Source organism: Xenopus laevis, chromosome 3S, assembly GCF_017654675.1.
Source record: "Xenopus laevis strain J_2021 chromosome 3S, Xenopus_laevis_v10.1, whole genome shotgun sequence".
Classification (NCBI taxonomy): Eukaryota; Metazoa; Chordata; class Amphibia; order Anura; family Pipidae; genus Xenopus; species Xenopus laevis.
The window spans coordinates 7952563-7979538 of NC_054376.1; the positions used below are offsets into that span (position 1 = coordinate 7952563).

The 26976-nt window shown below is 39.8% G+C and overlaps 2 protein-coding genes and 1 long non-coding RNA gene across 10 annotated transcripts in view; 1 reads left to right on the forward strand and 2 right to left on the reverse strand.

Annotated features, from left to right (window-relative positions):
* LOC108712262 (hepatitis A virus cellular receptor 1 homolog) overlaps positions 1–8561 on the reverse strand; it is a 36577-nt gene extending 28016 nt beyond the window's left edge. For all 3 annotated transcript variants that reach the window (XM_041587978.1, XM_041587977.1, XM_041587976.1), the window contains exon 1: positions 8318–8561. In XM_041587978.1, the coding sequence (XP_041443912.1) occupies positions 8318–8375 (58 nt within the window). In that variant the 5' untranslated portion in view covers positions 8376–8561. The remainder of the gene's footprint in view (positions 1–8317) is intronic.
* The window catches only part of LOC121402099, a 61123-nt gene that overhangs the window by 30492 nt on the left and 3655 nt on the right, over positions 1–26976 (forward strand). The gene's annotated exons all lie outside the window — the stretch shown is intronic.
* The window catches only part of LOC443642 (non-muscle caldesmon), an 87213-nt gene continuing 85998 nt past the window's right edge, over positions 25762–26976 (reverse strand). For all 5 annotated transcript variants that reach the window (XM_041587975.1, XM_018254867.2, XM_041587973.1 and 2 more), the window contains one exon: positions 25762–26767. In XM_041587975.1, the coding sequence (XP_041443909.1) occupies positions 26742–26767 (26 nt within the window). In that variant the 3' untranslated portion in view covers positions 25762–26741. The remainder of the gene's footprint in view (positions 26768–26976) is intronic.

Genomic DNA, 26976 nt, shown 5'->3' on the forward strand with positions numbered 1-26976 from the left:
GTGATTGGAGAGAAGGACAATATCCAGTGGCAGGGGAGCCTGGGGAAAAGGGGTGCCCAGACTGTTGGGTCTGCTTCTTCTATAGCCAACAAGAACTCCCCCCTTCCCCAGCTGCTGTCTTACCTGCGGTGGGGAAGCAGAGCTTGTTGGCACAGGACAGGGAGTGGGCAGAGTCTGGGTATTGAATGGGCGGAGTCTGGGTAGGGGAGTGGGCAAAGTCCGGGAGGGAAGTGGGTGGAGGCAGGAAGTGGGTGGGAGGATGGGGATCATAGTGCGCTGGGCCCCTCTAGTTACACCACTGACAACATCTACATTAACGAAAAAGTTGTTATGTGAGATTAACTTACTTGGCATAATTATGGCACAAGAAACAGAACAACTGAACCTATATATATAGATCTATAATGAACAAACACTCAATCAAAGCATGCCTCATATACAGTAAATTAAAATGGGTTCTACTTATCTTAATATTAAAAAATAGAGAGCAATATAGATAGATATGAAGGCTATAATGTATTTAATAATTTTCTAAACAAAATACCTTAATGGCAGAGACACACGGTCAGATTCAGGGAGATTAGTTGCCAGGCTACAAATCTCCTCTTCTTCGGGGCGACTAAGCTCCCGAACTGCCTTCCCGCCGGCTAGAATGAAAATCGAAGGTGGGATGGCACTCGGAGAGCTTCGTTTTCTGAAGTTGCTTCACAAGGGAACTTTGGGCAACTTCGGAAAACAAATCGCTCCAAGTGCCATCCTGCCTGCAATTTTCATTCTAGCCGGCGGGAAGGCAGTTCGGGAGCTTAGTCGCCCCGAAGAAGAGGAGATTTGTAGCCAGGCGACTAATCTCCCCCAATCTGACCGTGTGTCTCTGCTCTTAGCACAGAGCGAGCAATGATGTTGCTAATAAATTGAACCCATTTGTGAAACGTGGGCAGTTTCTTTGATCAAAGAGCATCCCATGTGGCAATGCTTTGTAGGAGCGAGGGAGGAGAATTGATAAGACTGATTGCATGAAGATTGTAAATACTGCTAATTAGACTTAAACCCGATAAGGCAGGAAATAGGTAGCTCTGTATAAGTGTTATTGACTCTCACTATCATCAAAGAAAGGGATGAATTACTCCAACTACAGTAATAGGACTATTGGTTTCAATTTGGAATAACAAGTCAGTGTTTAGCTCTGGCTGTGGAACTATAAATAGCACATGTATATCTTAATATATCCACAGGAAGCAAATAGTCGGAATTGGGAATATTAACAACATCAACAAAAATGTAAAAAGAGAAGTTCACCTAAAAACTAACCCTTATACGAGCAGTGTTTCAGCTGGTTTTATTGCTTATTTAGTATGTTTTTTTTGAATGATGTGCAGCCCTGGTCTGACTATTTCCAGGCTGCATCTTAAAAAGTTATTTGGTTTCCAGGGTCACCAAACCTGACAACCAAAAACACATGGGGCAGATTTACTAAAGAACGAAGTGGCTAACGCTAGCGACTTTTCGCCAGCATTGCCACCTGCAGGGACATCTACAATTCACTATCAGACGCAGGCGCCAATTCGCTAGCGAACGGGACCATCGCTAGCGGTCATTCGCACTCTATCGTCAGGCGACTTTTCACTCTGGGGAATGGACGTTACTCCGCAAATTCACTGAAATGCAGATTTTACTGAACCTCAGACCAGGTGAAGTGCTATAAAGCCGCTCAATCTTCCTAAATCTTCGGTCATATCCTGTGAGCCGAAAATGCATCAAAGTTCAAAATACGCTTTTCCTTTTTTGAAGCGGAAGAGCCTGCAAAAGTCCTGACTTTTTTTGGCTGACAAACTTTTTATGGGTAACCGGTTTTCCCTATACATTTTCAAACATATGGAACATTAATTTTACAGTGGGCTCATGTGTAGGGCATTATATTAACTCTCTTGTCTTTATTAAGGTTCCCTGGACATGTGTAATAAAAAGTGGTAACTTCAAGCATTTGCATCAACATAAATAAAACATAATAAAGACGTCCATACAACTTTAAATTACCCGCCGTATGCAAATTGACCTAAGTGCAAGATCACTACCGAATTTTCGCTAGGCCTAAACGAACGCTTGCGCATCTTCGCTATAAAGTGCTCGCACTGCAGAAGTAATGATAGTGAAAAGTCCCCAGCGTTCGGCGCCCAGGGCGCAACTTCGCATGTCAGTGAATTAGCGTAGTGGTAGCGAATTTGCGATTGGCGAAGTGGTGCGATGTGTGCAAAGCGGTCGCTGGCGACAATTCGTCCTTTAGTAAATCTGCCTCCAGGTCTTTTTTCAACCCAATTTTACTATGTAGCTATGGAGTAGACATAGGGGCAGATTTATCAAGGGTCGAAGTGAATTAGAGGGAATTTTCTAAGTAAAAAAATTCGAAGTAATTTTTTGGATACTTCGACCATCGAATAGGATACTACAACTTTGAATTTACTTCGAATTCGATGTAAAATCGTTCGAATATTCGAATATTCGATAATCGAAGTACTGTCTTTTTAAAAAACTTCGACTTCAATACTTTGCCAAATTAAACCTGCCGAATTGCTATGTTAGCCTATGGGGACCTTCTAGACCATTTTTCTAAGTCTTCACACATCGAAGTAAAATCGTTCGATCGTACGCTAAAATCGTTCGATTCGAACAATTTAATCGTTCGATCGAATGATTTTACTTCGATCGTTCCATGGCCGAAGTCGGTGAAAAATACTTTGACTTCGTTATTCGAATTTGAAGTATTTCAATTCGATGGTCGAATTTCAAAGTATTTTTTACATCGAAATTCGACCCTTGATAAATCTGCCCCATAGAGTTGCATCTGATGAGGCATACTCACTTAACAAATGCAGGGAACCATGGAATTATGAATGGGTCCGGTGGCTACTGTTGTGCTCCTCTGCATCCCCCTGCATCACCTTTTTAAAATGGTGCAAGGAGCAGATTACTTTGACAAATGTCATGACTGCAAGACCTCCCTCCATGGACATCTCTTGCCTCTCCAGCTTTCATAGCTGTAGCATTGATAAAGGAACCCTGGTATTATTAATAGAGAGACTATAAGCTTATTGGCACAGCAGAAATAAGAGATAGTCATTGCTGTTACTCAATGGCATTTAGCAATAAACAGGAAACGAAAATAAAAACATAGTGATTGCAGAAAGTTGGTGCCTTTTACTTTCCTTACTTCACTTCTACTTTCTTTGACTTTCTATGAGACGGAATTTAGCAGATCGGTGCATTTATTTCCTTTTTTACATGTTGTGCTTTGGCTTCTTTCGTGGATAAGAGAAAATCAAACAAAACCAAACTAGAAATCCACCTTAAAGGACCAGTAACATCAAAAAAAACACCAAGACATATTCAACTTTTTAAAGTTGCAAAGTCTTTATTAAGAAATAACTTACTGGAACTCCTGGAACTCCAAGTGATTGCATATACTTACCTAACCTAACTTTTGGCACCCCCAAGTAAATAGGCCTTTCCTTCTCCTTTAATGGATCAGTTACATCAAATTGTCTTTTTTTAAAAATTCGTTTGTATATAACAAAAAAAGACAGCAAGACATATTTAACTTTAAAAACAGAAAAGGCGACAGGGCGACAATCCATCGTGCGGCGCTCAATTTCTTCTCCCTGCCTTTTATAGGAGATAGCCAGGGAGGAGAATTAGAGCGCCACACAATGGATTGTCGCCCTGTCGCCTTTCCTGTTTTTAACGTTACATATGTCTTGCTGTCTTTTTTTGTTATATACAAATGAATTTTTAAAAAAGACAATTTGATGTAACCGATCCATTAAAGGAGAAGGAAAGGCCTATTTACTTGGGGGTGCCAAAAGTTAGGTTAGGTAAGTATATGCAATCACTTGGGGCTGCCTAACTTTTGGCACCCCCCAAGTAAATTCATCTTTTCCTTCTCCTTTAATGATATATATATAGCCCACCAATATAGTCCACCCAGTGATATACAGTCCACATAACCAAGCATCCAGAATGAAATTACATAGAATCTACCGCATAGTATCCAGATTCATACAATCCATATCACCCAAAGCAGACTTTTCCTAACGTGTCTCTTAGTAACCTGCCGATTCAACGTTGAAATAAAAAGCCATTGTTCCAGACCTTCCTCCCATTGTTTTTGACAAAGGCCAGAGACCAACCCCTCGGTTCCTAAGTTTGCTCCAGGTCTGGAGAGACAAGTACCATACAGTTATGGTATGTCCAGAACCTCACAAAGCAGGGGCGTAACTACTTAGGAGGGGCCAATGAGGCCCTAATTCCCAAACAATTTCATTGTACAATTTTCAATTTGGTGGCCTGAAAAATAATTGCCGCAGGGTTCAGTAATATTTAGTTACGCCACTGTCACAAAGCACAATTTTAAAAAAAGTGCCTATGTCCAAAAACATCATATTTACACAATTTATTAAGAACATATTGAAAAATAATTTTTTTTCAGTACCAATTGTGACTTTCCAATAAAATGTCTATGAGATTTGAAAAAACACCACTCGGAGTTAAGTGGCTCTTGTAAAAAGAGAACAGGCATTTTCACATAATGGATCCTCTTAATTGAAATTTTTCAATATTACATTTATTTCTCAAGAAATATAATGTATATTGATCGGACTAAACTTTTTGCACTCTAATTGTTCTTTTCAGCAATAAGTACAAGTTTAATTTGCCAATGTACAGTTGTATTCTCTTCAGTTAGGCTCTTTATGCTGTTATTTCCTTTTATATAATAATTCTGAATAAAAAGGTATAATGCTATTATTACAGGGTAGGGGAACTGCACTTAGGCCCAAGAAGATTGTCATCATCATTGGGACTTTCCATTAGGTACCATTGCAGTGAGTGGGATGGGTTTCATCAGTGAATGTTCTTCTGCTTAGGAAAGATTTGAGAAAGGTTTCTAATTGTTTTCCTAAGCAGAAGAACATCAGAGCAGCCTCTTTCTTTCTCCTGACAACTTCCTTGACTACTTGGTGGTCAGACTGGTCAGAAACTGGCCAGCAGGTGGCACTGTTGGAACAAATTTCATTCATATTAACAGCACATGTATCCCTTATCTTGGAGTAAAAAGAAAATAAATAATGGATGAAAATGGCATAGAATAACACCCTCATCGATTTTATATTCACTTATTTTAATGGTTTACTTATCCTTTAAATAAATCAGGCCCATAATGTAGTTTCATAATCTTCCAAAATGCAGTCATTATTTGAAAACCGGTATTTCTTCCCCCTGAATCTACAGAACACGAACTTTGGGCTCCCAAGAACGTCCTCAAGCCAGTGTAGTATTTTATAACTGCTGTGTACTGGTGTAGGGAGTTGTAGTTTACCAACAGGTCACCACTGGCATGTTTGATTATAAATAGCTGAGGCCTAGGGGGGTAGTGATGCCCCTGAGCTCTAAGCAGGGTTTAGATGCTGGGAGGTGAAATAGAGCAAGAGCTGGAGGGCCCCAGAGTGAATATTTTTTGCTTGTTTGGACAGTTAAATATGGAATTGTTTGGTTTGGTTTAAACCCTTCTCTTTGATGATGATTGGAGCTGGCTCACTCCCATGCATTGCTATGTGCATGTTATATGAATGCTGTTATTACATTTCCCCAGACAGGCAGCCCCCTAACATGACTTTATAGCCTATGGGATCCAGGAAACTCCCATAGGGAGCTGCAGTGTCAGACTTACAGGCTCCGTGGCAAGTTAAAGGGATCCTGTCATCGGAAAACATGTTTTTTTCAAAACGCATCAGTTAATTGTGCTACTCCAGCAGAATTCTGCACTGAAATCCATTTCTCAAAAGAGCAAACAGATTTTTTTATATTCAATTTTGAAATTGACATGGGGCTAGACATTTTGTCAATTTCCCAGCTGCCCCTGGTCATGTGACTTGTGCCTGCACTTTAGGAGAGAAATGCTTTCTGGTAGGCTGCTGTTTTTCCTTCTCAATGTAACTGAATGTGTCTCATGACACATTCATGGGTTTTTAATATTGAGTGTTGTTCTTAGATCTTCTACCAGGCAGCTGTTATCTTGTGTTAGGGAGCTGCTATCTGGTTACCTTCCCATTGTTCTTTTGTTTGGCTGCTGGGGGGGGGGGGAAGGGAGGGGGGTGATATCACTCCAACTTGCAGTAAAGAGTGATTGAAGTTTATCAGAGCACAAGTCACATGACTTGCGGCAGCTGGGAAATTGACAATATGTCTAGGCCCATGTCAGATTTCAAAATTGAATATAAAAAAATCTGTTTGCTCTTTTGAGAAATGGATTCCAGTGCAGAATTCTGCTGGAGCAGCACTATTAACTGATTCATTTTGAAAAAAAATTTTTTTCCCATGACAGTATCCCTTTAAACAAGAGCAGCTTCACAAAAAGGACAGACAACAGCCGCCTGCATCTGGATAAGATAAATCACAGCATGGAGTTACAGGGATATGTCTTGGGACATTGGGGCAGAAATGTAGTTTAGGAAGGTTTCCATCATCCCAAAATATCCCATAATCCTTGAAATGTTTCAGCCGGCAGTCTGAAAATTTTAGCGGAAGGTATTAGGATCTTGATTTGCTTATGTGATTGGCCAAAGCGTTATTATAGTTCTAGGACTGGGTACACTTGTCTAGAATCATTCCAGTAATAGATCCATTCTATAATAAAATACTCTGATTATAAAATCTACAAAGCAACATTTAGGGGCATATTTATCAAGGGTCGAATTTGGAATTGAAAAAAATTTCGAAATTCGAATTCAAAAAGACCAACCGTAATTAAGTCGTTTTTTTTTTTTTTGGTCGGATAGGTCCGTTTTCGATCAAATAGGTCCGTCTTCGGCCGAATACTAATCAAAGGAATAGCGCATTCGATCGGATTTGATTTGAAGTTTTTCCCAAAAAAATGTAGATTTTTCCAAGTCCACCAATTGACTCCATATAGGTTCTAGGAGGTCCCCCATAGGCTAAAACAGCAATTCGGCAGGTTTTAGATGGCGAATGGTCGAAGTTGAATTTTTAAAGAGATATTCACATTTTTTTACATTTTTTTTCAAATTCGAATTGAATTTGTACTATTCCCTAGTTGAAGTACACAAAAAGTAGCTTGAAATTCGAATTTTATTCATTCGAAAATTCAACTGCCCCTTAAATCAAACTCCATGCTTTTCAGAAACTGAATGAATTATTTTCTTTTAAAGGGGTTGTTCACCTTTAAGTAAAGTGTTAGAATGATGTAGGGAGCGATATTCTGAGACAATTTGCAATTTGTTTTCATTTTTTATTATTTGTTGTTTATAAGTTATTTAGCTTTTTATTCAGCAGCTCTCCAGTTTGCAGTGTCAGCACTCTGGTTGCTAAGGTCCAAATTACCCTAACAACCAGGCATTGATTTGAATGAGAATATGAAATATTAATAGGGGAGTAGTGATGGGCGAATAAATTAGTCAGGCAAAATTTCGCCAGGGTCAAATTTTTTTGGACGCGCGTCCGAAAAGTCGCTTGCATCTAAATCGTCGTGCGTCAACACTATTCAGACGCCCATTGACTTTAACACTGGCGTCTGCTTGGACACTAGTGTCAATTTCCGATTTTCATGATTTATCCTGAAAATGCCCGGTTTTCACGATTTTTTTGTGAAAATGTCCAAATTTCAAGATTTTTGCGTGAAAATGTTAAAATTTCAAGATTTTTTTGTGAACTTTCCAATTTCATGATTTTCCCACAAATTTTTGCCGCTTTGCCGAAAAATTTGCGAATTTCCTGCAAAATTCACGAAACAGCGAAAAAATTTCGGGAAAATCATGAAATTGGTAAGAAATTCGGGAGAAATTTGCCCATCGCTATAGGGGAGGGCCGAAACAGAAAGATGAGTAATGAAAAGTAGCAATAACAATAAATTTGTAGCTTTGCAGAGCATTTCTTTTTAGATGCGGTCAGTGACCCCCTTTTGAAAGCCGGAAAGAGTCAGAAGCAGAAGGCAAATAATTCATAAACTTTAAAAAAATAAATAATGAAGATCAATTGAAAAGTTGCTTAGAATTGGCCATTCTATAACATACTAAAAGTGAACACCCCTTAAAAGAATAAACTAAAAAAAAAATAGGATTTTGAATTTCACTGAAAATAAAAACAAATATGGTAAAAGCACAAAAATATAACTACGGAGAAAGAAAAAAGCGGAGGAAAGGGGTTCATTGTGGCACCGTGGCTGATGAATAGAATCTTTCTGGTTAGAGAATCCAGGGACCAAATAAATGCAGAATCAGAAGGAGAAGAGATGATCGAGAGGGAATCTGACCTGAGCAGAGCAGCAGAACTGCAGTGATGAGTTGCTTGGTGGCTGCGCTGTGCAACATTGTGCCGGAGAAATGTCATGCAGAGAGTGAGCAACACCAGGAGACATTTATTGTTTCTAAATGCATGACTTATTTAGTCACTCCCACACACACACACACACACTCTCACACACACACACACTCAGAGGACATACACACGTTATTAGCACAGTTAGTATAAGATATACTTGCACAGAGACATTACTACTTAAAGGAACAATCCAAAAACATAATAAAAGAAAGTGTAATTCTAAAAAAAAACTAACTTTTTAACATGCATTTTCAGTAGTTTTAAAGTTTTTATTTTTATGTCATTACTGTTTCGAGCAATATCTGCCTCTGCACTGTTGGTTCCGACTCCGGCATCAGTGGGGCAGCCTAAAATTTGGCACCCCCAAATGCAAAACGACTTTCCTTTTCCTTTAAAGTATTTCAGTGAAGTTCCGCTTTTAATAAATATTGACCCTGATTAAACTTTCCCCGCAAGCTCTCCGGAACCAGCAGCCCAATTGTCCAGTGAGAATTCTGTCTATTCAGTGATCACAGGATTTTTTTAAAGGAGAAGGAAAGGCTTAAACTAAGTAAGCTTTATCAGAAAGGTCTATATAAATACACCAGTAAACCCTCAAAGTAATGCTGCTCTGAGTCCTCTGTCAAAAGAAACAGCACATTTCTTTCCTTCTATTGTGTACTCATGGGCTTCTGTATCAGACTTCCTGTTTTCAGCTTAAACCTCCAGCGCTAGGGCTTGAGCATGCTCAGTTTGCTCCTCTCTCCCTCTATTTTGAACTGGGGGAAAAAATGAAGGAAAAATCATCTACATTATTAGAATTTTGCCATGCTGTTTTTTCTCCATGAAAAAGAAATATGTTGAAATCCAATGAATTTATCTAAATTTCAGCAAAATTTTGTAATAACATAGTAATATAGTAAGTTAGGTGGAAAAAAGACACACATCCATCAAGTTCAACCTTTTAAGTCTATATATAACCTGCCTAACTGCCAGTTGATCCAGAGGAAGGTGAAAAACTCCATCTGAAGCCTCTCCATTTTGCCTCAGAGAGGGAAATAATTCCTTCCTGACTCCAAGATGCAATCGGACCAGTCCCTGGATAAGGATAAAGTCGCAGCCAAATAGTTGTTCAGTAGAAGGCAGCCATTAAAAGTATTCCAATTACAAACAGTGCGGAGATAACAAATCATTTTTAAATATTATATTAAATTACCTTTTGGTAGTGATGGGCGAATTTATTCTCAAGGCGAATGTGCCTGTTTCGCCGCCGGCGAATACATTTGCAAATTTACGGCAAATGGCATTAAAGTCAATGGCCATTTTTTTCCGATGGCGACTTTTTGTCCAACTGCAGTAAAGTCAATGGCCGTTTTTTCTTATGGCGACTTTTTTGTCCTAATGCATTAAAATCAATGGGCATTTTTTCCTGATTGCGACTTTTTGTCCAACTGCAGTAAAGTCAATGGGCATTTTTTCTTATGGCGACTTTTTTGTCCAACTGCATTAGGATAGTGGCACATGATGCTATTTGGAGGAGATTAGTCGCCCAGCTACAAATCGCTTTTTCATTGGGCGACTAATCTCCCCGCAATGCCTCCCTGATGGCTAGAGCGTTTCTTTTTCCAAAGTCGCCTAAAGTTTCCCCATGAGGCAGCTTCAGGTGACTTTGGAAAATGAAGAGCTCCGTGTGCCATCACGCCGGCAATTTCGATTCTAGCCGGCGGAAAGGCATTTCAGGGATATAAGTCACCAAATAAGAGGCGATTTGTCGCTGGGCGACTAAATCTCCCCGAATCTTAGCGTGTGCCCTTACCCTTAAAGTCAATGGGCGTTTTTCTTATGGGTGTTTCTCTCTGCAACTTTTTTGTTGCTGCAAATTTTTCTGCAGCAAAAAAAAAATTTGCAGATGCCAAAATACAGAATTTCGCCACTAATCCATGGCAGGCGGAAAGATTTGCCCATCACATCATATGACTTCTTAAAAGGACAATAAACCTAACCGTAAAGCTCTCCCACTGTGCCTATAGCTGACAATGAATTACTGTACAGACAGAAAACAATGTACCAATGAGAATCCTTCTCCCCAAAAACATAATTTTAGACGCATGAGAATTGGCTAAATCAGAATGCTGATTATGACTGTCGGCCATCTTGCTCTTATGTTACAGAGAATTTTGTAATATTTTTGGCATCATGATATTACACTGGAATCAAACTTGGGGAGGAAGGACAGACTAGGAAACTGGGCTGAAAACTTCCAAGTGCAAATGCAGGAATAAAGAACATGGAGCCAGATTTACACAGATCAATGGAATTCTCATAGGAGGAATCTTTAGCATTTTAATACCGCTGCCGACCCTGGAGAGCTTGGGAAAGTTACATTATAGGGATGATTTATCAGAGGTCGAATGTTAGAGTTTTTTTTTTTACCTCGAATGACCTCATAACTCGAATATAGGCTTGGGCGAATTTGGGCAGATATTTGCTGCATTTTCCGGCACCCGGGCCATCACAACGTATCTCGGTGCAGGCACATCCAAAATCATAGGAGCGGATTCTTATTCCGAGCTTGGAATATGACAACTGACTAGGCAAAGCTGTAAGATTCAGTGACAGTGATGGGCAAATTTGTCCCGTTTCGCTTTGCCATGAAATTCGCAAATAATTCGCGAAACGCAGATTTTGTCGTTGGTGACCATTAAAGTCAATGGGCTCCCATAGACTCCATTTTATCCAAATAATCCAAATTTTTCAAAAAAATTTCCTTTTTCTCTGTAATAATAAAACAATACCTTGAACTTGATCCAAACTAAAATATAATTAATCCTTATTGGAAGCAAAACCAGCCTATTGGGTTTATTTAATGTTTACATGATATTCTAGTAGTCTTAAGGTATGAAGATCCAAATTACAGAAAGATCCATTATCTGGAAAAGCCCAGGTCCCAATCATTTTGGATAGCAGGTCCCATATCTGTAGTTTGAGCATTAAACGGGTGTATTTTTCCCTTAAAAAATGAAATGTTTACCTTTTGGTTTCAGATAACTGAAATCAGGTTGTGCAGACATTGCTTTGTACAGTCCCATCTATAAGTGCAAATCAGTTACAGCCATCAGATAAGCGTCCCTTGGCCAAGAATGATAAGAACCAAACAAGTAAGGAATTTAAAGGGGAATCGATGTCTCGAATTGTTGTGTTAAGTCTAATACAGGTATGGGATCCATTATCCGGAAAGCCGTTATCCGAAAAGCTCCAAATTGCGGAAAAACTGTCTCCCATTGATTTAATTTTATTCAAATAATCCAAATTTTTAAAAATGATTTCCTTTTTCTCTGTAATAATAAAACAGTACCATGTTCTTGATCCCACCTTGAGGTGGGCGATATCGGGCTGATCCGATCATGGTCCCTAGGGCCCAACGATCGGATCATAACGAAGGCTAACGGGGAGTCGGATCACGGGACTGCATCAACGAACAGATGCAGCTGCGATCCGACTGGATTTTTAGTCTTGTCCGATCAACATGTGGCCAACTTCCAGCCAGATATAGATCGGGGAAGCCCGTCAGAGGACCCCATAAACTCGGTCTGTCGGCAGCTTTTATCGGCCTGTGTATGGCCACAATAAGATATAATTAATCCTTATTGGAAGCAGAACCAGCCTATTGGGTTTATTTAATGTTTACATGATTTTCTAGTAGACTTAAGGTATGAAGATCTGGAAAACGCCAGTAGGGATGTAGCGAACCGCCGCCGATGTGTTCGCGAACGCCGTTCGCGAACACCGGCAAAATTTGCGAACAGTTCGCGAACTGTTCGCGAACTTCGAACATCCGAAAATCGTTCGATTCGAACGATCGAAGGATTGAAATCGTTCGATCGAAGGATTTTCGTTCGGATCGAAGCCAGCGAACAGTTCGCTACATCCCTAAACGCCAGGTCCCGAGCATTCTAGATAACGGGTCCCATACTTGTATTTCAATACAAAGAAAACATACTGTCATTTTACTACTGATACCTGAAAGAGAGAAAAGGGCAATATGATGGATTACAAGGAGGGTTTGTAGATGTAATTAAAGGGAAACTAAACACTGCTGCACTGCACAGCTCAACTACAATTACTCAACATTTGGCCTATTTCATGGTCATTCCCTATTTCATGGTCATTCCCTATTTCTATGAGAACAAAGAGGCTAAATAGATGGAATAATAGATTATAGTATGTAAAGAAAAGAGACTAGGAGAATAGAGGTTGAGTGAGGAGAGGCGGAATAATAGTACTGACAGTGGGCAACTGGTCTAAGGTTTATTCGTAGGCCTCTGGTCTATGGTTTTTGGGTGGACCCCTGGTCTCAGGTTTTTTTTGGTGGGCCCCTGGTCTGAGGTGGGTGGGCCCCCGGTGTCCCAGTCCGACACTGACCTTGGACACTCTTCTAATCTGACCCAGCACTGCTTTTCTTTCCCAAACTGAAGCAGGATACTGTAGTTTTTTCCAGAAATGTATACATTATGTCAATCACATCTTACATTCAATTCAAAACGCACATAAAACTGTCTCTCGTGTTCTGCATGCTCGTCTTGCGTCGATAAGTAAAATGGGTTATTTTATTTAGAGTGGGAATGGGCAAAACAATTTAACATCATTACGTTCCTTGAATACATGTTTAACTACAGCAGGAATGTGGCTGTTAATGGAATTCAAGTGCACTCTCTCTCCGAGCTCTCAAACCGACATTATTTTATCCACAATTTGCTCCTCGTAGATCCGTGTAACCAAATACAGCAAATCAGTCGTACTGAAATTCTTTAAATAACTCCAAAGCAGAAATGATTTTAAAATGACATAATGTATATAAACTTGCTGCTCGGGGCAGTAAAATTTCCCTCCTCCTACAAATTAAAGGGGCACGAGTCTTCTGGTTTAAAGGATAAGTAAACCTTTAAAATAAGTGAATGTAAAATTGATGAGAGTGCTTTTCTAAGCTCTTGTCATTTACATTCATTAATTATTTATTTTTTTATTCCAAGATATTAAGGGATACATGTGCTATTCATATGAATGAATTTTGTTCCAACAGCGCCACCTGCTGGTCAGTTCCTGACCAGTCTGACCACCAAGTAGTCAAGGAAGTTGTCAGGAGAAAGAAAGAGCCTGCTCTGATGTTCTTCTGCTTAGGAAAGCAATGTGAAAAAGGTTTCTAATTGTCTTCCTCAGCAGAAGAACATCAGAGTAGGCTCTTTCTTTCTCCTGATAACTTTCTTGACTACTTGGTGGTCAGACTGGTCAGAAACTAACCAGATGGAACAAAATACATTCTACTATCTTAGAATAAAAAGTAATAAATATTGAATGTAAATTGCTTAATTTCTTAGAATAGCACTCTCATCAATTTTACATTGACTTATTTTAATGGTTTACTTGTCCTTTAACAAAAGTGCATTGAATGGGGCTTTCCAGAAGATACCTTTTGCTTGTTGTTTTAAGCTTGAACAATCTATGGTGTTTGTTATTTGGTGCTTGGGAGGTAGATTTCCAGTGAGTAGATAATCCTTTTGCTAACAAAACAGTCACAACAAAGAATGAATGAATTAATATGACCTACCTTGCAAGATCTGGGAGAAACAGGCAGTGTCAAAGTAGAATACCAGGGGCCTGTTGGACAAACTGAAATTAATCGAAAACTCACCTTTTAAATAGTGCTTGCCTCTTCTCTAGGGATGTAAACAATTGCTTTAAGCCCAAGATATTTATATATCAGTAACTCAGGGCTAATTCTGGTGCTATTGCCCACTGAAGCTTACCTTTGTTGTTCCAACATTTGCTAATAACCTGGGAATAATGGAAAAAAAAGTCCATCACCAATTACTTGAAGCAATGTTGCTACTGACATTCTAAAAAACCCTTTTCCAGAGCCAAAGGCTCACCTATATAAATGCATATACACATTTCTTCCAACATACATAAGCATTAGAGAACTTAAATGGAATTTTGTCAAGGGAAAAATTTCAAAATGCATCAGTTAATAGTGCTACTCCAGCAGAATTCTGCACTGAAATCCATTTTTCAAAAGAGCAAACAGATTTTTTTTTATTTAATTTTTAAATCTGACATGGGGCTAGACATATTGACAGTTTCCCAGGTGCCCCCAGTCATGTGCTCTGATAAACTTCAGTCACTCAGTGTGTGCATCGCGAAAGAGAATGCGAAAGCCATGCATTCTCATGTTCAGTATATACCATTGGACAGGGAATGACTACAGGCATTCTGGACCTGTTCAGGTAAAAAAAATTAAAATTTTTAATTTTAAAAAATCTCAATGCAGTATTATTTCTCCCAGCCTTTTAGGTCTATTAAATACTAGTTCATTACTTTTGGGGAGCTAGGGAATTCAATGGGAGTAGAGTAAAAACGATGGCAAAAAGAGTATGGAAGGTCTACTATTAAAGCATAGTACTGACTTTGTTGTTTGCTTGTTTCAGATTATGTTATTTTATTAATTTTTAAAATGGATTTCATATCGATTTAACCTAAAGGTTGCTGTACAGGAACAGAATAGGAGGCCAGCCTTTGTACCTTGAGTCCTTAACAAGGTTACAAATATAGAAAAATGTTGCTGCCCCTGCCATTCAGTCATGGTTCCAAAAATTTCTAGCAGAGCACCTAATTGTCCCAGTTGCCTCCATGTGTATCCAGGAGAGCAAATAAGCAGTCACCCTAAATCTTTAGTGAACGTACCTTTCAGATTGGGCCCTCCTGACTCCAATCGCCAATAAGGGGAACCAGCTCCACAGTTTGGAGAACCATTGTCCGAACCCCAACAGAACTGATCTTTTTTTTTAGTTCCTGTGCAGGTTGCAGTATAGGAGCAGAATAGGAGGCCAGCCTTTGTACCTTGAGTTTATAACAAGGTGACAAATAGAGAAAACGATTGCTGCACCTGCCATTCAGTCATGGTTCCAAAAAATATCTAGGGGCGCACCTAATTGTCCCAGTTGCCTCCATTTTTATCTAGAAATGGAAATAATCATTCAACCTAAATCTTTAGTGAAGTTATCTTTCAGACTGATTCCTCCTGACTCCAAGTGCCAAAAAGGGGAACCTGCTCCAAAGTTTGCAGAACCACAACAAGACTGATTTTTTTCTTAGTTCCTGTATTTAATTTGAAGTATGTATTCCAATTGGAAATACGTGTCATTTTTATAATCTCATCAAAATCACCTTAAAGCACTGAACTCCAAGTGCCAAAAAGCGGAACCAGCTCCACAGTTTGCAGAACCACTGACTTGACCGCAACAGGACTGATCTTTTTTTAGTTCCTGTATTTAATTTGCATTTTGAATTCCAATTGGAAGTATGTGTCATTTTTTATAGTCTCATCAAAATCACCTTAAAGCACTTAAAATTAAAGGCTTAAGGCATTTTCCTTGCTCAGATCGTCTCTTTCCTCAAATCCTCCAGATGTCATGTTCCTCCTTCAAGGCTACAAATAGATTGCTTGATTGCCCATAATCACCAGTATGTTGGATCTTGTGGTGGGCTTCTAACCACTTTACACAAGTGAGGTTTGCTCTAGCATACGTATTTATCTTTCTGGATCCTAAATGAGGAACGCAAATGTGGAACTTCATAAAATTACCACAAGCTTTTCCCGTCTTTTATGCAAACGCTTCTAAGAAACATTACAGTTAGAATAAGGAGACCATCGATTGAATAGAAACTGGTTCTAAACTTGAGTACCTTGTACCTCACCAATATACATAATTAATGGCATAAATTGTATATTGATGTCAAGGGCCAAAATATAAATTTCCATAGCAAATGGGACAAATAATTAGAAAACCCATCATCTTAATTCAGTTTTTTTTCTGTGTTTTGAAAGCTTACAGGATTTAAATGGTTTTGACATCTTGAAGGATGTGTGTAAAGTCATATTGTTGTTACAGTAAAGGTATATACTGTAGGGAATGCCCATTGTACTGATTTAATGTGCATTCATTTACCTGTACAATAGTCTTTATTATTACTTATCCCTCAATTATTTGTCACCTGATCAGTTGTCATACTCCTGTCTGTACAAATGGCTCCAAGGAATAATAAAACACATTATTCTTAAGCCCTCTCCATATTTTATAGACTACTCTCTCCTCTCTTTTTAGTTAAATTTGGCAGGTTTTGTTATTACAAAATCTAACCAATAATAGCTCAACAGACAATGCAATAGCCACCACCCTCCATCTGACCCTCTCTCATCTGGACAAAAAAGACACCTATGTTCGAATGTTGTTCATAGACTTCAGTTCAGCATTCAACACTATCATTCCTCAGCATCTGATAGAAAAGCTGAGCCTGCTTGGACTGAACACCTCCCTCTGCAGTTGGGTTCTGGACACCCTGACCTACAGACCTCAGTCATTCAGGATTAGAAACATCATCTCCAGAATCACCATAATGATGCACCAGAGCCCCTCAAGGCTGTGTGCTTAGTCCTCTACTGTTCCCTCTGCTGACGCATGACTGAGCAGCCATGCACCGCACAAATCAAATCATAAAGTTTGCTGATGACACAACCGTGATGGGTCTCATCAGCAATAATGACGAGTCACAATACAGAGAGGAGGTGCAGCGGTTAACAGACTGGTGCAGAGCCAACAACCTGTCTCTCAATGTAGACAAAACAAAGGAGATGGTTGTTGACTTTAGGAAGACTAGGAGTGACCACCTGCCACTGTACATCGACGGCTCTAATGTGGAGATTGTCAAAAGCACCAAATTCCATGGTGTCCACCTGGCGGAGCATCTCACCTGGCCCCACAACACCAGCTACTTAGCCAAGAAAGCCCAACAGCGCCTCTACTTCCTGCGCAAGTTGAGGAAATCCCATCTCCCACCATCCATACTCAAAACCTTCTACAGAGGGACTATCGAGACCATCCTGAGCAGCTGTATCACTGTCTGGGCTGGGAACTGCACTGTCATGGAGTGCAAGACCCTACATAGGACAGTGAAGACAGCAGAGAAGATCATAGGTGTCTCTCTTCCTTCCATCACGGACATTTACACCACTCGCTGCATCCGTAAAGCCACCAGCATTGTGGCTGATCCAACACACCCTTCACACTCACTGTTCACACTTCTACCACCTGGAAAAAGGTACCAAAACATTAGGGCCCCACTACCAGACTGTGAAAAAGTTTTTTTCCCCAAGCCATAAGGCTCCTGAATACTCAGGGACCGGACAGATCTCTCTCACACTCACACTCCATCTGACCTTACTATATACCACAACGTTACACAGCAACTGTACGCCATTGTATGGATGAATAGCCATTGGATACAATTGTTCTCTATGAGCACATCTGCACTTTATCATGTTCTTTATCATGTTCTTACTACTGTCATGTCACAATGATACACCCATTCTGTCTGATGTTTAGCATTATTTACTTAACATATTACATCTGCTGAGTCCTGTACCTGCACTATTTTTGCACTTGCACTTTTTGTCTGTTGTCCGGTACATCTATGTTGTGTGTAGCAACATGGTCCTAGAGGAACGTTGTTTAGTTTCACTGTGTACTGTACAAACGTATATGGATGAAATGACAATAAACTCACTCTTGACTCTCTTGACTCTTTTACACTTGTTTGCCATTTAACAAGGGCAGTGTCGGACTGGGCCGGTGGGACACAGGGAAAAAACCCAGTGGGCCCCGTTAGGCCAGATCCACATATATCCAATATAACTAGGTGCAGGGCAAATATATTCACTTTGCGAACCAATCTGCCCAGTGCGAAGTTTATAAATGAGCCCCTTTATGTTTGCTCCAAAAGATTACGACATCTTTAACTCTTCTTAAAAGTGGACCGTGCAGAATTAAAATTCGTAATGTAATAACAGTTTGAGGAAGAGAATTACATTGCGAAACGACTCTTATTTGTGCTAATTGTTTTGCTCTTTGCGACTTACATTCCCTCATACGTGTATATGTTTCCTGAGAAGTGTATGTGAATAACTCATTAACTTGTAAGTTCCTAGTCAGTTGTGACTCCAGTCTGCCCCTGTGAAGCTGCAAAATAAAGGTTTACCTTGGTTCATCCCAATTACATGTCTCGTGCTTTATCTAAAGGATCAGTGGGTTGGGCTGGGACCATGTCAGTCATGGCTAAACCTGTTATAAATTCCTCCTATGGAAGAACATGAAGAGAAAGTCCCTGAATTGTTTCTCCACAAATTCCCCCATCACTAGTCTTGGATCATTGCTGCTATTGACAAGCTGAAACTTTAGACTGGTGCAATGTTCTATCTATCTATCTATCTATCTATCTATAGGGATGTAGCGAACCGCCGAGTATGTGTTCGCGAACGCCGTTCGCGAACACCGGCAAAAAATGCGAACAGTTCGCGAACTGTTCGCGAACTTCGAACATCCGAAAATCGTTCGATTCGAACGATCGAAGGATTTTAATCGTTCGATCGAACGAAAATCGTTCGATTTTAGCGATCGAATGGTCGAATGATTTTGACGCGAACGCCTATTGGCGAACGTCGCGTGACGTTCGCGAACTTGCGGCGGACGCGAACAGTCGAAGTTCGCGCAAACTAGTTCGCCGGCGAACAGTTCGCTACATCCCTATCTATCTATAGATATAGATATAGATATAGATATATAGATAAATATAGTACTTATCTGTTATCTACTGTGTACCCTGTGCTTGAATGGCTGCCTCCATGGCTACACAGCAGCTTGTTTATATAAACTATAGTAGTACTTATCTGTTATCTACTGTGTATCCTGGGCTTGAATGGCTGCCCCCATGGCTACACAGCAGCTTGTTTATATAAACTATAGTAGTACTTATCTGTTATCTACTGTGTACCCTGTGCTTGAATGGCTGCCTCCATGGCTACACAGCAGCTTGTTTATATAAACTATAGTAGTACTTATCTGTTATCTACTGTGTATCCTGTGCTTGAATGGCAGCCCCCATGGCTACACAGCAGCTTGTTTATATAAACTATAGTAGTACTTATCTGTTATCTACTGTGTATCCTGTGCTTGAATGGCTGCCCCATGACTACACAGCAGCTAGTTTATATAAACTATAGTAGTACTTATCTGTTATCTACTGTGTATCCTGTGCTTGAATGGCTGCCTCCATGGCTACACAGCAGCTTGTTTATATAAACTATAGTAGTACTTATCTGTTATCTACTGTGTTTCTTGTGCTTGAATGGCTGCCCCCATGGCTACACAGCAGCTTGTTTATATAAACTATAGTAGTACTTATCTGTTATCTACTGTGTATCCTGTGCTTGAATGGCTGCCCCATGGCTACACAGCAGCTAGTTTATATAAACTATAGTAGTACTTATCTGTTATCTACTGTGTATCCTGTGCTTGAATGGCTGCCCCCATGGCTACACAGCAGCTTGTTTATATAAACTATAGTAGTACTTATCTGTTATCTACTGTGTATCCTGTGCTTGAATGGCAGCCCCCATGGCTACACAGCAGCTTGTTTATATAAACTATAGTAGTACTTATCTGTTATCTACTGTGTACCCTGTGCTTGAATGGCTGCCTCCATGGCTACACAGCAGCTTGTTTATATAAACTATAGTAGTACTTATCTGTTATCTACTGTGTATCCTGTGCTTGAATGGCAGCCCCCATGGCTACACAGCAGCTTGTTTATATAAACTATAGTAGTACTTATCTGTTATCTACTGTGTATCCTGTGCTTGAATGGCTGCCCCATGGCTACACAGCAGCTAGTTTATATAAACTATAGTAGTACTTATCTGTTATCTACTGTGTATCCTGTGCTTGAATGGCTGCCTCCATGGCTACACAGCAGCTTGTTTATATAAACTATAGTAGTACTTATCTGTTATCTACTGTGTTTCTTGTGCTTGAATGGCTGCCCCCATGGCTACACAGCAGCTTGTTTATATAAACTATAGTAGTACTTATCTGTTATCTACTGTGTATCCTGTGCTTGAATGGCTGCCCCATGGCTACACAGCAGCTAGTTTATATAAACTATAGTAGTACTTATCTGTTATCTACTGTGTATCCTGTGCTTGAATGGCTGCCCCCATGGCTACACAGCAGCTTGTTTATATAAACTATAGTAGTACTTATCTGTTATCTACTGTGTTTCTTGTGCTTGAATGGCTGCCCCCATGGCTACACAGCAGCTAGTTTATATAAACTATAGTAGTACTTATCTGTTATCTACTGTGTATCCTGTGCTTGAATGGCTGCCAACATGGCTACACAGCAGCTTGTTTATGTAAACTATAGTAGTACTTATCTGTTATCTACTGTGTATCCTGTGCTTGAATGGCTGCCCCCATGGCTACACAGCAGCTTGTTTATATAAACTATAGTAGTACTTATCTGTTATCTACTGTGTATCCTGTGCTTGAATGGCTGCCCCCATGGCTACACAGCAGCTTGTTTATGTAAACTATAGTAGTACTTATCTGTTATCTACTGTGTATCCTGTGCTTGAATGGCAGCCCCCATGGCTACACAGCAGCTTGTTTATATAAACTATAGTAGTACTTATCTGTTATCTACTGTGTATCCTGGGCTTGAATGGCTGCCCCCATGGCTACACAGCAGCTTGTTTATATAAACTATAGTAGTACTTATCTGTTATCTACTGTGTATCCTGTGCTTGAATGGCTGCCCCCATGGCTACACAGCAGCTTGTTTATATAAACAATATTAGTGACATTTTTTGGCACATTTCACACCCCCTAAATATCTAGGTTTCTTGTTTTACCAATATATACTGAAATGGCACATTAATTAGGGCAGTGGCTCCTGAGCAACATGTTACTCACCGTGGATGTTGCTCCCATTGGCTTCAAAGCAGGAGCTTATTTTTGAATTTTTGGCTCGGAGACAAGTTTTGGTTGAATAAAAACCAGTTGTGCTGCCAAACAGAGTCTCCTGTAGGCTGCGAGTCCACATAGAGGCTACTAATAGCCAATCACAGGCCTTATTTGGCATCCTCAGGGATTTTTTCATTGTTTGCGTTAACTCCCCATTTCTTTTTTATTTTCATTAATTTTAATGTAGCTCACGGGTAAAAAAAAAAAGTTGGGGATCCCTGTGCTAGTTGCTCTGACTTCGTTGTTTCAGGTCCAGTCTCTGCTATTCTCTAGAACAAGCAATTGGCTTCATTTTTCATTAGGCGTGGTGGCTCCATCTGCTGGTCACCGTGAGGCACTACTGGAAATTATCATCCTCATAAAACGGTCCTTACGCCAAAGAGGATGTACATAATATAAAAAAATAATAATGCTAAGCAACTTTCCAACATTCACCAGTTCACATTTTTTCAATGATATTACAGTTGTCTGTAAAATGTAATTGCTATATATAAAAAAAAAAGGTATATATAAATAAAAATTCCCTCCTCCCCCCTCTGGAAACATTGCAACATTGTTAGAGTAGTCAATTCACCTGCGGCAAAGACTCCAGATCCCACAATGCCTTGCATGTTCTCTGATTAAAGTGATACGGACACTAAAAATTTTATTTTCAAAATATTAATCTACATTAAAGGTTACCTATAGGTCATGTTGATCGTTTTTAACGGATAGTGCTGCTTGTGTAAGTAACTCCTACTTGAAGTTCCTTAAAGGATAAGTAAGCCTTTAAAATAAGTGAATGTAGAATTGATGAGAGTGCTCTTCTAAGTCATTTACATTTATTATTTATTTTCTTTTTATTCCAAGATATTAAGGGATACATGTGCTGTTAATATGAATGAATTTTGTTCCAACAGCGCCACCTGCTGGTCAGTTTCTGATCAGTCTGACCACCAAGTAGTCAAGGAAGTTGTCAGGAGAAAGAAAGAGGCTGCTCTGATGTTCTTCTGCTTAGGAAAGATTTGAGAAAGGTTTCCTAAGCAGAACCGCCTCCTCATAGAGGAACATGGGGGGGGGGGTCAGATGGGTAATCTAAAAGCATCTGGCAAATATTTTTATGGCAAAATTATAAATAGTATGCAAAGACAATGTTATGATAGATATAAAAAAAGGGTTATCTGGTGTCAGTATCTCTTGAAGAAGAAGAAGAGAGGTATGCAAGGCATTTTGGGAACTGGAGTCTTCTGCATTATTGCTTCTGTAACTAGTGAAAGGGATAGCTATAGGCTATCGGACTGGCCCACCGGGATACCAGGTGTCAGTGGGCCCTCATTTGGCCTATTTCATGGCCATTCCCTATTTCTATGAGAATAAAGAGTCTAAATAGATGGAATAATACATTATAGTATGTAAAGAAAAGAGAAAACAGATTACAGGTTGATTCAGGAGAAGCATAATAGAAGGGGCCCCTGATCTATGTTTTTTTGAATGGGCCCCTGGTCTTAGGTTTTTGGGTGGGACCTGGTCTGTTTTTTGGTGGACCCTGGTCTAAAGTTTTTTTGGTGGGCCTCTGGTCTGTTTTTGGGTGGGCCCCGTGTCTAAGGTTTTTGGGTGGGCCCCGTGTCTAAGGTTTTTGGATGGTCACCTGGTCTAAGGTTTTTTTGGTGGGCATCTGGTCTAAGGTTTTTTGGTGGGCCTCTGGTCTAAGGTTTCGGTGGGACCTGGTCTGTTTTTTGGTGGGCCCCTGAGGTTCCGGCTAAATATTGGGAAGGGGTTTGTTACAGTGAGAGCTGTGAAGATGTGGAATTGTCTCCCTGAATCAGTGGTACAGGCTGATACATTAGATAGGTATAAGAAGGGGTTGGATGGTGTTTAGCAAGTGAGGGAATACAGGGATATGGGAGATAGCTCATAGTACAAGTTCATCCAGGGACTGGTCCCATTGTTATTTTGGAGTCAGGAAGGAATTTTTTCCCCCCTGAGGCAAATTGGAGAGGCTTCAAATGGTTTTTTTTGCCTTCCTCTGGATCAACTGGCAGTTAGGCAGGATAAAATAGAGTTAAAAGGTTGAACTTGATGGACGTGTGTCTTTTTTCAGCCTAACTTACTATGTTACTTTGTATTACCCGAGTAACAATCCCATTTATACTATATGTTAGAAATAAAGACAAACAGGAGATTTCCTTTTTCGTTTATTGTGGTTGCAGTTTCATAATACGTCATTTTGAAACAATTTTTTCAATGCATTTGAAACGTTCAAAGTGGTCACAGAACAGACAGAACAAAGCGTATCTCGCATAGGTGGAAAAACTACACGTTTGGGTGCATTTGCCGCTTGTAAGTAAAGCAGTGTTTAAAGAAACAAGTGTCGGGTAGTGATGGGCGAATAAAATCACCAGGCGCAAATTTGTGGTGAATTTCCATGTTTTGAAATTAATTTGCGAAACTGGCGCAAAAATATGCTGGCGAAAATTCCGACGCGCGTCGGAAAAGTTGCTTGCGTCAAAACCATCACACGTCAACATTCAAACGCCTATTGACTAACACCGGCGTCAAAATTGAAATCAGAATTCACGTTTTTTATCATTTTGAGGGAAAGTCGCAAATTTTTCGGCAAAGCGAAACAGGACAAATTCGCCCATCACTAGTGTCAGGCGCATGTGCCAGGGGGGTGCATTCAATAAAACACAATTAATTGGAACTACAAGAAGATGCGACAGTGACTGGCAGATATTTATTTGTCCCTACGTTACATTCGGCTGAAGGTGCCACCAGTTACTGTCACATTCACTTGTCGCTGACAATATAATGAACAATATCTACTTTTAGAATTAGTGATTCCGTGGAGAAAATACATTTCTGTTTATAAATTAATTACCAATTAAGAAAGCCTCATTATTTTTACTATATATATTTATTTTTTTCCCCTTGGGCTTAAATTTTGAATAACTATATTATGTAACAAGTAATGAGAAACTGTTAAAACTTTAAAAAAAAAAATTAACCGTGATATTTGCTCTTACGGTAAAAAAAAAAATCTACATACATTCCAGCACATAGAAGAGCATTCTGCATTTAATCGTGCCTTAGAAATAAATGCGGTAAAGCGACCTGTGTATAAACCTCAATTGTTGAACAGGGGGATGCAGACTTTTCCTAAAACTGACTTTTATTTTGCTCCCCTTGAGCTCCAAGTAGACTTCTAAAACGTAATTACGGATGCAAGAAGATTAACCAATTAGAATCATCCCTACCAGTGATACATCAGTCATCTCTTCAGTGCAGAGACAGACGAGAAGATTCGGGGAGATTTAGTCGCCCGAACTGCCTCCCCGCCGGCTAGAATCTAAATTGCCAGCGGCATGGCACTCGGAGCGCTTTGCTTTCCAAAGTCGCCCGAATTTGCTTCAAAAGGAAACTTCAGAAAAAGAAGAGCTCCGAGTGCCATTCCATCGACGATTTAGATTCTAGCCGGCAGGAAGGCAGTTCAGGGAGATTAGTCGCCCGAAGAAAAGGCGATTTGTCCCCAGGCAACTAATCTCCCTGAATCTTCTTGTGTGTCTCTGCCCTTATATAACATAGGGAGATTACAATGCAATTGTTTGCCTGCCAAAATTACACTGTTATCAAACTTCAGATGGACAGATGAGAGCTACAAAACAGATAAATCCTATTAAAGGAAAACTATACCCCCAAAATGAATACTTAATCAACAGTTTACATCATATTAAGTGGCATATTAAAGAATCTTACCAAACTGGAATATATATTTAAATAAATATTGCCTTTTTACATCTCTTGCCTTGAACCACCATTTTGTGATGGTCTGTGTGCTGCCTCAGAGATCACCTGACCAGAAATACTGCAGCTCTAACTGTAACAGGAAGAGATCACCTGACCAGAAATACTGCAGCTCTAAATGTATCAGGAAGAGATCACCTGACCAGAAATACTGCAGCTCTAACTGTAACAGGAAGAGATCACCTGACCAGAAATACTGCAGCTCTAACTGTAACAGGAAGAGATCATCTGACCAGAAATACTGCAGCTCTAACTGTAACAGGAAGAGATCACCTGACCAGAAATACTGCAGCTCTAAATGTATCAGGAAGAGATCACCTGACCAGAAATACTGCAGCTCTAACTGTAACAGGAAGAGATCACCTGACCAGAAATACTGCAGCTCTAACCGGAACAGGAAGAAGTGTGGAAGCTAAAGACGCAACTCGGTCTGTTAATTGGCTCGTGACCGAACATGTATGGTTTGTTTGGTGTGTTGGTGTGCACAGTGAATCATACGATTCCAGGGGGCGGCCCTTATTTTTTAAAATGGCAATTTTCTATTTATGATTACCCAATGGCACATACTACTAGAAAAGTATATAATTATGAAAATGTTTTATTTACATGAAGCAGAGTTTTACATATGAGCTGTTTTAATATCTTTTTATAGAGACCTACACTGTTTGGGGGTATAGTTTTCCTTTAAACTAAAAACAGAGTCAAGTGTAAACAGAGCAGGTAGAATTCTTATTGGAGAACCTTTTTGCATTGATTAGGGAGGGCTAAGTTGTGCAGTGTTGCTTTAAGAATCTACCCCTTTTGTTAATGGACGACCGTTTCCACCATGATTTGACCTTTAATAAAATGCTGGGTAGTGATGGGCGAATAAATTCAACAGACGCAAATTTGCGGGGAATTTACACATTTCGCCGCTGGTGAACAAATTCACAAAACTGCAGTGAAAATTCAGAGCCGAAAAATCTGTTGCAACGAAAAAAATTTGGGAATAGACAAAATTTATTCGGACACCCGTTGACTTTAATGCATTTGGCCAAAATAGGCGCACATATAACAATTGTCGCGGGCGTCGAAATTGAAGTGCGTCAAGATAATTTTGACGCCAATTGACTTCAATGCCTTCCGTGAATTTTCCACGGGACAAATTCGCCCATGACTAATGCGGGGAAATGTTGAGAGTCGTAGTAAGGCAACCTATGGGTCAGTGCAGGTTTATTTCCGTTTTAAGAAAACCCACATAGTACCACGTTGGTTAAAGAGAATTTGGGCAAGTCAAAGAAGGATCAACATTTTTTTTCTTAAATTATAAAATGAATTGATGGTGCTAATGTTTATGTTGGATTAAATGTTCTCTAAAGTGCAGTATATTTCTCTTGACGCAATGCCGACCTGCCCTTACTTCTCGCCTTAAATTTGCAGCATTCGCGACTCCACAACAAAACATTTAATACATCAGTAGAAATATTTTCGTTTCACAGCCTGATCCTCAGAAGAAATGCGGGTCTTGTGCAAATGCAGTAATTGTCTCGGATCGTCTCGTTTGGGGGAGGGCTATTAAATACGGTGCTAATATACATGGTTTCGTTCGGTATAATGACAAAAACACATTTTTGGTAAGTAAACATAAATACAGAAAACAAAAAAAGACGAATTAGCACATTGTTGGATCAGCGGGTTTATGCTCCTATGGCTCTTTTTCAAATCTCAGACCTGCAGGGATAAAAAAAGAATATGGTCATTAGTTTTCTGGCGCCATCATTTTTTTTCTGCCTTAAATTTGAAACACAAGTCCACCCGATGGTTATTTTCGCTACCGTCTACAAAAAATTAATTTAGTGAGGAGAGGAACATCTTGAGATCTGCTTCAAAATGATCAAGGTGACACTTTTCTGCTCACTAACTACATTTTCTAAGCAGAG